At 45.3% G+C, this 14,122-nt stretch overlaps 1 protein-coding gene across 1 annotated transcript in view; it reads right to left on the reverse strand.

The window, feature by feature from the left end:
• cacna2d2a (calcium channel, voltage-dependent, alpha 2/delta subunit 2a) overlaps positions 1 to 14,122 on the reverse strand; it is a gene marked incomplete at its 5' end in the record, with an annotated part of 134,713 nt that overhangs the window by 48,376 nt on the left and 72,215 nt on the right. Inside the window, one exon of the mRNA XM_080000311.1 lies at positions 4,489 to 4,533. Within this exon, the coding sequence (XP_079856437.1) occupies positions 4,489 to 4,533 (45 nt within the window). The remainder of the gene's footprint in view (positions 1 to 4,488; positions 4,534 to 14,122) is intronic.

Here is a 14,122-nt window from a genome sequence, read left to right on the forward strand (position 1 = left end):
GATTGTTAATGCTACGCTGTAATCGATAGTTATTTATATTTCTTATTATATTTTATATTATATTATGTTTTTGTTATATTTTATATATTTTTTAATTTATTTGAGAATATTTTATTTATTGTGGATGGTATTAGTAGTTTGCAGCAGTATTTAATTTTTTATTCTTTTTTATTTTCATATATTTTTATTATGTTTAATTAAAAAAAATATTAAAAAAAATCATAAACTGATGATGTTTACAAAAGTCTAAAGAAACGACAAGCAAGTTTATGTTTTGCATTTACCTTACTGTAGCGAAAATAAACCGAACCTTGACTTAAAAGAACCGAGGTACGTAGCGAACCGTGATTTTTGTGGAGATAAATTAGTAGATGGATAAATTAATGACTTTGATACACATAAACACAACAGCAGCCCAGCAACAAGTTCCTTAATCATTCTACTTGCGATGTTCACGGCAATTTCTTTAAACGTTATAAATATTAGAATGGGCACCACTATATAGACCAATTAGCCTGGAATCTCTCAGTTCATTTTCAATTTCAAAGGGGCGTTGCCAATGGGCGCAGACCAAAACGTCTCTGGATGCAATTGGATAAACCTAAAACCAATCAGAGCATTGGAAAGACCTACAACCAATCAGAGCATTGGATAGACCTACAACCAATCAGAGCAACAAAACATGTGGCGTAGTGCTGTGCGATGAGTTAGTAAACTGAACTTTTACCAAATCCCGTCGGAAGAACAGCAAACACATCTTTCTTATCAATAAAAGGTTTTTAGAGAAAAAATGCCGTCCACTTTGTTTTATACTGTCACAATAGTGGATGCAACAGACTGCGTCGCGTCAGTGGCAGCCATCTTGGTAAGGTGCATCATTGGCTCTCCTCTGCATCATCACGGTATCAAACCTGCACCATACGAGATTAACGGTTGTGAGTGGCGCGACCCTGGCAAGGTGGGGGGAGAAATCTGTTTGAATGAGAGGGTGGCCAGACGTAGCTGCTAATGAAACATGAGCTGCGGATTTGTCGGGTCCCAGGCAATCGAACGATCATATCCTTAAAGACATGTTGCCAGACGAAAATTCAACGATACCAGATAGCATGAAGACATCTTATTCCTTCCTCATTCCCAAAAACATTTGGTTCTGCAACACTCTGATCTGTGGTTCACTGTTTGCAGTAGAAAGTTTGACTTGTATGATTATCACATATGCAGTATTACATGCATGCCTAATAAAGCAGCAAGGGTTAATTATATTTGACATGATAAAAACAGTTTGTTTTTAGGCAAAATTAAACTAAAGACCCATGTCCAGAGCAGAAATTGATTGATGGGCCGCCTTTAATTGACTATTAAAACGCAATTATAAGCTGTTGTTGGACAAGCAGAGGGAGCTCTTCTGATGGCCTGTTGAAAGTCAGGAGAAGAAACAATACGATCCACTCAAATTACGATAACATAAGACAGGAAAATGTTATCATCAGCTCTCTAATGTCTGCAACTCCAAAAACATAAACGCACTCAAGGCTATCAATCTACGAGGTCCAAGACATAAACGGAAACAAACCACAAACAAGTTAATTATCCATCAAATTAATTATTAAAGACAATTTATTATGATTATTATTATTATTATTATTAATAATAATAATAATAATAATAATAATAATAATAATAATAATAATAATAATAATAATAATATTAATAATATCATCTTAGATTTCATTCCAAATTTTTTTAATGAATGTAAAGCACTGATATCCAGACACATCTTTCAGCCAGTTATCTTCTAATTTCCTTTGAATGTCCTTTCATTGTCATCATTAAAATCGGGAAGTTAAAAGTCTCTCTTTACAGTCACTTAGGTTTCATCATCCAGGTTAATGACTTAATCACTATATTCAGTTACTTGCAAAGATCTTGACAGAGGTAGCTTTATATTTCGTATACATCTACTTAAGTTAAATTTTCCCTCAAGCAGCACCGTGCAGGTTAATACTGGCACAGCTAAAAAAGCTGCGGATGCACTGTCGACCACGATGAGGTCCTGTTGATTCGAAAAAACGCGGCTTCAAAATTTTTTTTTTTTTCAACCAAAACAGTTTTACCCTTCACACAGATTTATTTATCCTCAAGAGAAATGGATTCAGCCCCAATTATATTATGCAAGATGACAAAACATTGATATAAGTGAATGCAGAAAGTACTGCAGGAAAGTGTGTTTGGATATACTGTATATAATCAGCAGATTGGGCGTGACTGGTGAAACTGCTATTAATAGCTGGAGTGATTGGGTTAGTGATGCTGCTTTATTAACCATTGTGAATGTGATTGGCCAGCATTTACTGTATGTGACAGGAATGTGGAGGTGTTTGTTTATCGCTCTGCCTGACAGTATAATTCCAGTCAGGCAGGGAGGGTTCTTTTTTTTCTTTTCTTTTTTCTCTTCAAAAGAGCCCAATCATAATTAACCAAGGCAGCTTCTAATTAGGAGCTAAATAAATCCACACAGGAAAGACTGATTGGTTCATTTTCTTCAACCATCCACCACCTGTGTTGCTCGATCCATTACCTAATTTGTTAATTTTATCTCCCCGTTCTCAAGGTTTAATTAAAGGTTTAAGAGGCCAGAGATGACATTTTGCAGACTCTTTCATTTCCCACTTTACCAAAACCAGGGATAACTAAGACCAAAATTGATGAGCGTGCCAAGCCGTGGCAGACAAAGACAGACGGATATTTGGAGGCGGAGAGGGGGGAAGGAGAGAGGGGGAGAGGAGCTGTCGTAAGTACTCTTCAAGTACAAACTGCTCATCGATTTCCTCAGGGGGAAGGAAAAACCTCTTGTCGGCGGTGATTACGAAAATGACCAACATATACAAATGTACAACCAAAAGCGAGAGGAAACATGATTCTAAACAAACCCAAACAATTGTCAATGGAATTGAACAACAGAAAAGTAAACATAATGAGAGCATTTTAAATGTACAATATCTTTCCCAAATCACGCATATATTACATCAGATTATTTGCCTCTACCTAAATAATCATTGATTTATTTCATGTGCAACATTTTTGTATCACAGCTGAGCGTACAGCAAATCAACTGGAAAAATGGAGAAAATACAACAATTTGTCATTTAATCCAACGGTTGATATGTGAAATATGCCACCTGATATTACCCTTTCCATAATGTTTTTGTTTTCTTTTACCTAAAACCTCTTTCTTATTATATAAGAAAAAAGAAAACATTGAAGAAATAACTTGTGATTAATTGGCAATTATAAAGTTGTTTTTTACAGGGGAACAAAAAGAGAAAGCGGAACAGGGTTAAGCATTCAGAACAAGGAAAGTAGCAGACAGGAAGTATAAAGGATAGACAAAGCACCACTCACTTACCTTTTTTTTTTTTTAATGTGAATTCTTATCAAATCTCCTGGTTGCAAAAGACTTTTAACTCAGCCGGAGAGGTCTTTATTAAATGGGGCATTTGTGGCAGAAACCGTGACTGATAACAGAGCGGTCCGCCACGGCTCGATAGCAGGGCTGGGGGAAAGACCTCCATCTGACCTCTGCCGCTGTCTTTGGGTGGTTCTGGGGGTGACGACGCGCGGGTCAGGGGTGTGTCGGGGGCTCAGCCTCGCCGTGCCATGTTAATGATGACCGATGTCCTCCAATTAGACGTGCTGACAGGCCCTAAAGCGGCGTGTCATTAATCACCAGAGTGGCGTGCACAAAGAGAAAATCACACCGTGATTTATGGCGCCTCCGCCTCTCTGACTCACATTCTCTCTTTCCACCTTTTGTGCTTTGGTGATCTAAGGGATCCGTGCACTCCTCGGCGAGAGATAATCAATCAGGCGGAGGCTGGGAGTGTGACCTATCCCAAAAAAGGGAACTGTGCAGCCGTGAGGAACCACAGCCCTGGTTTTGAGGAGGTAACCGCTCCTCGGGCCATGTCACCCATATCAAGACGACTACATATGAATGACAGTCAGGATACAGACGGAATCTCCGCGTTTGAGAGAAGGGCGTGGCTCCGCTCTTTGAGGGCGCGCGCGTCCGACAGCCTCATACTTCCGGACTTGGGCGTCGGTTGAGGATGTACGCACGGCAGTACCGGGGGTACACAGTCGACGCTAGTTAGTTAGTTAGCGTCGGGGTGGGGGTGGGGGGGGGGGGTGCAGCTTCAGTGGTTGTCACATGCAACGCTCCGGCCCCCGCTCTGTCACAGCGACTCACCGCAAAGAAGTGTCACCTCGCTAACAAACACAGACAGCCCAGGGGCCCGTGACCGGGAGGACATCAACACAGGAAGCACGGGGGCCGGGGAGGGTATGGGGGAGGGGAGTGGAGGGAGGGAGGTGGGGGTGCAGGGGAGGTGGCTGCTTGTGGGGTGAAGGGTTGGGTGGCGGGCGGGGGTGGGTGGGGGTGGGGTTACCAGGTTGGAGGGGAAAGGGGCAAGACCGTACTGTACTCACATAGTCCGAATCCGCTTTTGAATCGTAGTATGAAATGTCACTCTCCTGCGCAGGAAAAGAAAAGTGAAAAAAAAGACAGGTGATGAGAGGAGATATAGCAGCGCGCACTGCATATCCGTCCTGCTCCTTCGCAGCGGGGGAAGCTAGAGAGAGCCATGGTTATATTCAATCACACTGTTCAGCATGAGAATATAATCAGCATCACAGAACACTGGAAGGGGTAGTGTGATGTGGAATGACAGGTATGGAGGCCAGCGAGTCGCTGATCCCAGAGGATGTAATGTGTTTTTTGTTTTTTTTTGGGATGTATTTCGGATGTTCCAGCCAACGTGATGTAATGCGGTACATGTTCAAAACCTGTGTCGCGAACACTGTCAGAACACTGTTTTGTGGCGGGGGGGTGAAACTGTAATAACGTCTTTTTCTCGCCCGGTGCCGCTGTGTGAGCTCAGACGTGGCGTGGACTAAGGTGGTCTGTAATGAGAATAGAATTAACTCAAACCTTTGCTCTCAACAGGAGTCTTATCAGCCTCAGCTGGCTGTGTTTGGACTCCGAGCAATTAGTCCTTGTGGAAGAAATAAAAGGAGGAGGAAAAAAAAAAACTTTGAATTCATCGCCATTATGTTCCTCCACTCGTTCACCAGACCAACCACCCAATTCCAATTACCAACTCCATCACCAAATCCCAAGCTTCGGCCCCCGACATCCCTCGTCTAAGACTCCTAAATTCCCTGCCTCTGTTCCGGACAAGTTCCCCAAAGCGCCGTCCCCCCCCCCCCCACCCCGCCCCACCCACCCACCATTGCTCCGTTCTCCTCCGGGGTCGGCAGCCTTATCTCGGTGAAGGCATGCGCAGGGGCGGGCCGCGGCTGCGCGTGAGAAGCGGCGTCCGTGGGGCCCGCCTCATTATCATGAGGAGGCTGGCTGAGGACGCGCTCTCAAGGGCACCGGAGTGGCTGACTCTCTCCCCGTCCCCCCCCCCCCCGCGCCAGCTCCGGTCATGCTCTAATGGGGGAGTAAAACCGGGGGAGCGCTTCTCCTTCTCGGAGCATCTCTTCTTTCCTTTTTTTATTGCTCGGTATCACACTCTCTCTATCGCTCTCATCGGGGAAAGTGTGACTCATTCGCTAATTTTCCGTTCCCTCTCAGTCATTGACACTCCTGTACTGTACGTCTAACTACTGTTGGGGTTTTTTTTTGGACGGCGGCCTTGATATACTCCCATTATTCTCTCTCTCTCTCTCTCTGTCTCTCCCTCCCTCCCTCTCAAGTCTCTTGATGGGAGAGACTCTCCAGACAACTCCATCTCCGCCAGGATCCGGGCAACCCTCCAGCGCTCAGTAGGGAGCGGGCTCAGCTTGGACACACACGCGCGGCCCCATCAGAACCACGCAGGACAATGAGGCAGATGAGCTTCGGCTTCAGCCGCCGCTGCTCGCAGCAGAGCTCAAGTGGACGGACGGATGGGCGAGTCTCGCCCATCCACGCGGCTCTCCCGTTGCACCAGCGCTCCTCAACCCGACTCTGCTTGAGGAATTTTAAAACGTAAGAATTGGGGGAATCGATTGTTCAGGCCAGAATGTTAGGTTAAGATGGAGGGTCAGAACACAGGGTGAGGCGAAGGGTACACAGGAGGAACAGAGGGAGATGGATGGCGGCGGTGGGCGCAGCGGGGAGGCAGCTGTCAGGGCTACGAATAGCTCGGGCCTCTGCGGAGGGAATGAGAGAGCGAGGGAGAGAATGAAAGAGAGAGAGAGAGATGAGAGAGAGAGAGAGAGAGAGAGAGAAGAGAGAGAGAGAGAGAGAGAGAGAGAGAGAGAGAGAGAGAAGCGGCGCAGAAATGCGCTGTTACGTCCACAAGCAACGGCGTAAGCACTGATCTGGAGGCCTCGATTTGTTGAGGCCGGTTCGTCCGCGTTAAAGGAGTTTGCCTTCACCACTGCGGCACAAGAGCAACTCGTAGCTCATAAATACATTTTTTGTGTGAGTAAAAGCGACTTTATGGGATGTCCCCGGCGTCCCTGCTGAGTTTAAACTGTCACCGCAGATTTGTTGTCACGTGCAGACGAGCCAACTTGTGCGATGGGTTTCCGTTCGCGGTGTAGTACGAATACGACCCGGAGTGTAATTACACCTGAGCTCCTACACTCACGCTCTGCCACACACACACACACACACATACACATACACACACACACACACACCCTCACCTTTGTCTCTAACAATTGCTGACACACAAACAAACTCATTGGGAAGCGGTAGTTCCATGCGAACGCGTCCCGGGGGGCCCCCACGACCCTTTGAGCCAGCCCCCGGAGCGGCGTGGTCATCTGCCGCGGCTGGTCGCAGCTCTCCGAGGGACCGGGGTCCGGGTTAAACACACATATGATAAAAACACAGAGCCAGAAATTACCCAGCTCATCACCGCGCGCGCCCAGCACTGGTCCGTCATCACACACGGCAGACACATGCACACGGGCATGCACGTACAAGCACCAGTACCATGAAAAAAAAATACTGAAAATCAAGCACATGCACAGGCAGATGCCGACACACAAACGTGCTCGGCGGCGGCGGTAGGAAATTCTCACAAAGTGCTATCAGTAAATTAAATCTATCATGCTGAGTGGACCAACAAATTCCAAACAGGAGACAAACGCTAAGGTCAGGCGATCATCTCCAGCGCTTCCCATACATCAATCTCGCTCGGCTCGTGCTCCCCCATCCCTTTCTCTCCTCGGTCTTATCTCAATCTGCTTCCTCTCTCCTCCCTTTCCTTAATCTCTTCTCCTTCTCCGCGCCGCACCTTATCTTCATCATTTACCATCTCCTGCCCTCAGTACCAGTCTCCTCTAACAATTTCAGATTTTCAGCAAATGCGACACAGCGCGGGTTAGATGCCCGCTGTTGCTATAGAAACTGTCTCCCTGCTCTAGATTACAATGTGACTTTGTCTCCTCGCCAGGTCCACCATGTTATTTTATGTCTGTCTACATACCTGTCTGCCTATATTCCCTCTTTGCACCCTTCCGTCTGGTAATTTACAAAGCCTGTATTTCTGCCAGCAATTCTTCTTTTTTCTTTCCTTTTCCCCGCTTCTTAAATGATTTCCCGTGATTTATTCCATTTATTCGGTTTTGCCTCTATTTGCACACTGTATTCACAGTTGCACAAGCCCAGAAAATAAAAGTCTTGAAAGGGTGAATGTGATTAGAGTTAGTTTTAAAAACCAAACTCTTTCCAAACCAAAGGAGAATTTCACACGCGTTCAGCCGTTTGATCCTTTCCGTCCGGATCCAAAGGGCAACAGATAGTGTCTGAAAAATGTTTTCGACACGTGAGCTGTGGGGAAGCATGTCCGCAGATAGCTTGAACGCATGAATTTCACCGCAGATCGGGAAGCTCTTCCCGGAGCAGCTGAGGCGGCTTGACATTTGAATCTGAGACAAGCGTTCCATCATAGAGACCGATTACAGTCGTATCCGTATCTCCCATAGACACCTGTTAATGACTTTATAATTATGGAATGCACTCACCGACACACACAGACACACACAGACACACACACACACACACACACACGTGAGCACACAAACACAGTCACAAATGCAGGGATAAGAAAACACGCCGAGCACAACCCCCTCCGAGCCCTGCGGGTAGCCCTGTATTCCAGCAATCATCCCCAGCGCCACTTTCCCTAATGGAAGTTGACGTTATATCAAACACAATAAAGGATTTCATTTACTGCTCTTCATTAACCAACACAACACACTGGCCTGTGAGATGCACACACACACACACACACACGCACAGGCACACACATATACACACACACAGACCCACGTAAGTGTGTACAGATACACACACACACACACACACACAAACACACACACACACACAAACACACACACACACACACACACACACACACACCTATGCATATATATATATACAAATATACGCAGACTTAACCCACCGATTCGGTATCATGGCTAGATTGCCGAAATGAACTGCTTATGTGGAGCTGACCTACTACGGAGACATACTCTCTATCTCACTCCATGCTTCTAATCTACCTCCCTCCACTCCAATCTCTCTTCTTGTCTCTGCCTATCTCTTCTTCTGTCCCTCTGTTTCCACGGCATCCCTTTATCCCATCTCCGGGTGTCCAACGGTATAAGTATCAAGGCGTCGAAACTAGATAAACACTCGGCGATGGAAGGTGCAAACCCCCCAAAAAAGTCGGACGCACCGGCACAGAGGCACACGCGGAGAGCATATTTCATCGGTTTCTATATACGAAGCAGGTAATGATTGACGCCCAATTTCATGCAGAGAATGGAATGTAAAGGATACATACACAAGGGCATTCACACACAGTAGGGGCCGATTGAAATGGAATCACAACACACCATCAAAAACTAATTTGTTCAGCTCATTTCCTTTATTTTATATGAGCTGTGAAGGGGTGGGCTTATGAAACATGAATCTCAATGCGCTAACTAAATCATACTGTGGCAAATTAGGCAATGACATTGAGACATTTGTCAAAAAGGACATTTTTTTTGGGAGGGGGGTGTGACCCGAATTTAAGATCCCATTTATGGCAGAATACATTGTGGATCCAGGGAAGGGGATAAAGAGACGTGCAAGGGAGAAAAATCTGAACAGTTACTTTATATCGGTCATGGCCAATCCGGTGTAAACCATGTACTTGTGTGCAAATTTATGCCGCACAAGAAAGAAGAAAATTAAATGAATCTGAAAAAAAACAAAACATTTTCATGAATTAATTTAGAATCAATCTTATTTTCTTCAACATCCATTGGCGGGTTGCACCGCAGGGGTCTCCAGACTACATTTGGCCCTCGGGCCGCGGGTTGACCACCACTGCTTTAGACAGATTGCCGTTATTCACTTCGTTGCGACAGCCTGTAGTTAGAAAGAAAAAACAGCCTCAATCAAATAAAGCATTAAGTAGGAGAAATAACGCAGACCAGATCGCAGCAAGCAACAGAGGGCATTCTATTGAAGAGCCGTCATAACAGAAAGACAAGACTTTAAAAGCCCTTCAGCTTTTACAAGGACTCTGCACGCTGTACACAGCATGCGTGTAGACTCTATGTATTTATATATACGGTATATCGGTAATATGTGGTGGTGGTAATATATCATTTTATTGTGTTGGGAGGCTAAATTTGAAAGTGGAATCAATTGTAAAACAACCAGAGTGACCTTTTAAAGCACAAAAGTCGCGATGGAAATACGCCGGGAATACGGAACGCTGTTAATTCAAAGAAATATATGTTTTTAAGATTTAGTGAAAGTTAAACTTCAGCTTAAGAGGCTTGTAAAATGAGAACGGATGAAGGAACGGCTCTTTATAACGTAGAGTCAATGACGAATCAGCTCATAAACCAGAAATTAAATGAGCGTTAAAGACGGGAGACAGAGACAGTGAAAGAGAAAGAAAAAAGAGAGAGCAAGAGAGAGAGAGAGAGAGAGAGAGAGAGAGAGAGAGAGAGAGAAAGTGGGCAAAAAAGGGGGGGACTCAGATAAAGGAGTGCATGATGGAGGCCTCGGGGCGTCTGTCTCTCTCTCTCTCTCTCGCTCTCTTTTCCTCGCTCTCTCATTGGCATGCTCCGCATCTCGGGGCTTTTAGGCGATTAGGGAGCTGCTGGGACCACGGCGTCCAAGCATAGCTTCATGCAGATGTTCATTTGTATGCCAATAAACAAATGTGCCCTCAGATTAAAGCTCCAATGCACAGTGCAAAATCAGCAAAGTGAATGGCATTCTCCATGCACATCAAATCAGTGTCTTGCTCCTCTCCCGACGGAGCGCCATGACTCTCCTAACTGCACATTAACTTCAAGACTCGGCGAGCGACAGACGGCGAAAAAGCAGACAGAAACAGAAATAGTGCGTTGAGAAAAAACAAACATGCAGTTCAATTCAGGCAAAGACTACACTCACGGTCATATATCCCCAAAATGACCAATGTCATATAATGCATAGCTCATATAATGCCCCCGAAAACATGTTCACGGCAGCGTTGGGGCAATTTCTGAAATTTTCACTGTCACAAATTCTGCTCATGAATGCCCAATTTCAGCTTCGCTATTGCTCAACAGCTTTGGCGTCGTGAAGTCTGAAATGACACAGAGCTCAAAATTCCACCTCTTCCCATCGCTCTCTCGCTCTCTTCCTCCAGCCCCTATTTCTCCTTCTCTCTTCCTCATCTCTGCCCTTGTGACTCTCTCTTTCAGAGGCTGTCAGTCACTCCTGGTAAGAGCAGTTAAATCAGTCTGTGAATATTCCAATCCTCTGATAAGGAAAGCAAGCTTTGTCCCACTGTACTCTGGGTAATGCTGCTCCCCCATTGTTGGATGACAGGGCCCCATTGAGAAGCAGGCTTTAGCCCTGATAGCATCACCACACTGCATGGACACACTGCCAGATAAAGAGCCTATCCGACACGACACATGCATGCCAACACCTCCCAAACAAGCTCCCAATCAGATCATCAGCGGAGAAGGAGGGAGACGCTCCTTACAGCAAATAAAGACACATAACACACACAGGCCATAACAACATTAACACCATCATGAAAACCCAAACTGAATTGATATAAAGAATGTTGTAGTCCGTCCGATATGAATGATCTGTTTTCAGGGGCGATCTTAGCTGCAAGGACCAATCGCGGTCCGCCGACTGTCGGGGATCCAGACCGTGCCATCCTATCCTGATGCCGTGTGACATTCAAGCTCTTTGTCAGGACAAATTGTTTTCTGGTTCCATTTTGCTACGGAGACTGTTTTTCATGTTTCCTCTTATTTTTCTGCCATTTTACCATCGCTAGTCCATAAGTTGCCAGAAGAGTCACCACCCCCTCTCCAGAGTGGCCAATCAACAATCAGCACTGTCTGATGGAAACCTGTTATTTTCGACCCCATAATCATTTCTATCAGACATCTCGCTGTCCCTAACAATGCTTTTAGCATTCAAATGACAGAGAAACCTGCTCTAAGATATCTGAAGCGGGGGGCTCAAGGACAGAAAAGACCAAACAAATAACACACACAAAAAAAACAAAATCCAAGTAGGTATTTCTCCTATACCAGTGGTTCTACAACCCTGTCTAAGGGGGCGGGGTACCCCAGTTTGGGGATAGCTCTCCTCCACTATAGCCAGTCTGTCAGTCAAGACCAAAGGCTCCAAAAAGCATAGAACCAGGCCAGGTCTTGTTCTTCTTATATTCCATGGCTACAGTGGGACCATCAGACCCAGGAGGTAGCGTGATCATCTTCCAAAATAGCATTTCATGGGTGTTGGCCATGTGCTCGGATGGGGGGAATGGGGCTCTGGAGCGTGATTCGCCGGATTTCTCTGCCTATTGATTTCCATCCCCAGTGAGGCAGGGGGATCGATGGCTGAGATTTAGACACGGGGGCCACACTCTCAAAACTCTCTCCTGGTTAGCACACACTGCCACGGCTTGCCAAGCAATCCCCCTCAACGGCTTAACAGACTGAACTTCACTCTCCAATCTATCATTGTGTGTTCTTTATTTTTCCATTCCCAGTCCTTTCCTCTCCCCCAGTGTGTCTGCCGTTCTGAGTCATATAAGAGTCATCTGATAGCCGCCTTCTACTTGAGTGTAAAGCAGCATGGCTTTTCAAGTGGACTCTCTCATAACTGCACCGAAACATTAGGTGTGAGAACCGAGGGGGGATTCAGAGGGAGAGTAAAACTAGTAAAAGTAGAAAAGGAATTAGAAAAAAGGGGTGGGGGCGGGGGTTGAGCGATTTCTGTGTTGGAGAGCAACACTTATGCAAATTACAGCACGGTCCGCAATCATGAAGCCAAAATTACCACGGCGACCAAAGCATGATAAAAGCTGCCAGGCGAGTGTCGAGAGTGATGGATTGGCAGCGGAAAGAGCCGCAGAAGGCGAAGACATGGGCAGGGTTGAGAATGAGGACAGGAATCAAATTCAATTTTTAAGTTTTATTCATCAGTGCCATCATGGTAATTGATCAGCGGCCTGCTGAGTTGCGGCACTTTCCACTCACGCATAACATGTGTGTGTGTGTGTGTGTGTGTGTGTGCATGCAGCGCTCTACGAGGCGCTATTCTCCTGTATCGCCTTGTCACTGGGTATGTTTATAGGGATAGCAGCCATTACAGACACACCTCAGTGTTGCGGCTTGTGCCAGTCTCTGCCGACAGCACCTGGACCGACCATCAGATACACTTGATAGGAATGTGGCCCTGCTAAATTGTATACCGTGTTAGATTTTCCTTCCTCACACCTCCTTCCTCCCTCATTTCTTTTTCTTTCAGTGGTGAGCAGATGGAAGTCCGTTCCGTGGCGGGTCATTTGGCGATAACGCTGTTTATGAGTTCCATTACGTGCTCTGCAGGCTGCAAAGCTCACGGTCTCAGCCCAAACTATAGGGAATGGGGAAAAACTGCTCTCAATGAAAATAGAAGCAGTTTATTTGTGCTTTTACAATGTGGTTACTCTTATCAGTGTTTAAAATGCACTGTATTTAAAAAGTGCTCTGTAGCCCGACTCCTTCCTCAGGCATACGATGGAAGTTTGTTTGTTTGAGTTTTGCTTCCTGTGGCAGTTAAACGGGATGGTTGGCCAACTCTCTGGAAAGGGTGCTTTTTAAAATGCGTCACACTGTGCATTCAAATGTGATATGTTGCACTAAGAATAATATGAGGTGATTAAAAAATACAAAAATTAAATGACCATGTGGAAAAATGACTCAGAATCTCTCACGATTTTGCAAGAGATAGCAATAAGAGGTTTAGAAAAATTTACCTCAAAAAGAGAGAAAGGAGTACTTGCTGAGGAGTGAGCGAGAGATGAAAAAGAGGCGTCGCAAGGTGTCTTTTGGTGTCTGCTGTTCTGTGATTGGAACCCGGTCGGGATGGCCCTCGTGAGACCAATGCGGTCAGTGGATAAAGCGATGGGAGCTTTGAGGGCCTGGCTGAGAGAGTTGCCTCGATGATTCTCTCTCATTGTCTCTGAAAGGCCACCTCACACCCAGGAATTATATAAAGGGGTGATTGGTGTCAAGTGGAGAGACCGTTACACCCCTCACCCCCAATGAGTGAAGCCCCGGGCAAGCCAATTCTGCCGTGTCATGAAATCTAGTAATATTTTTAATTAACCGTTGGAGTCACCAGTTTCTAGGGGCGTCATGCCCATTTAAACTGTAGGGGCACTTGCCCCACCAGATTTTTGATATCATGATTTTTTAAATATTTGTAATTTAATTTATTTTATTTACAATATTTTTTTGATTTGTTCTGATCATTTTATAATTTAAGTCTGAGGATGTATTCTTCCAACTATGTCATAAATCATACCCCAAAAAGTCACACACCCTCTTTCTGTATGATATGGGTTTCTTCCAAAAGTTGCTGGATGAAATTGGTTCCCAACAGCAGGTAGGCACCAGAGTTGCCAAGTCTCCTTATAATACGTGACATCTGGGCTTTAAAAGAAGTTCAAAACCACGTTATACATCTTAAAAGAAATGATAATCTATACAAAGGGAACGCTGCTCACTGCACCAAGTGCCAGATATAAGAGACCCCATGACAGCACAAATA

The sequence above is a fragment of the Zeus faber genome (genome assembly GCF_960531495.2).
Source record: "Zeus faber genome assembly, chromosome: 5".
In the NCBI taxonomy this organism is placed as follows: domain Eukaryota; kingdom Metazoa; phylum Chordata; class Actinopteri; order Zeiformes; family Zeidae; genus Zeus; species Zeus faber.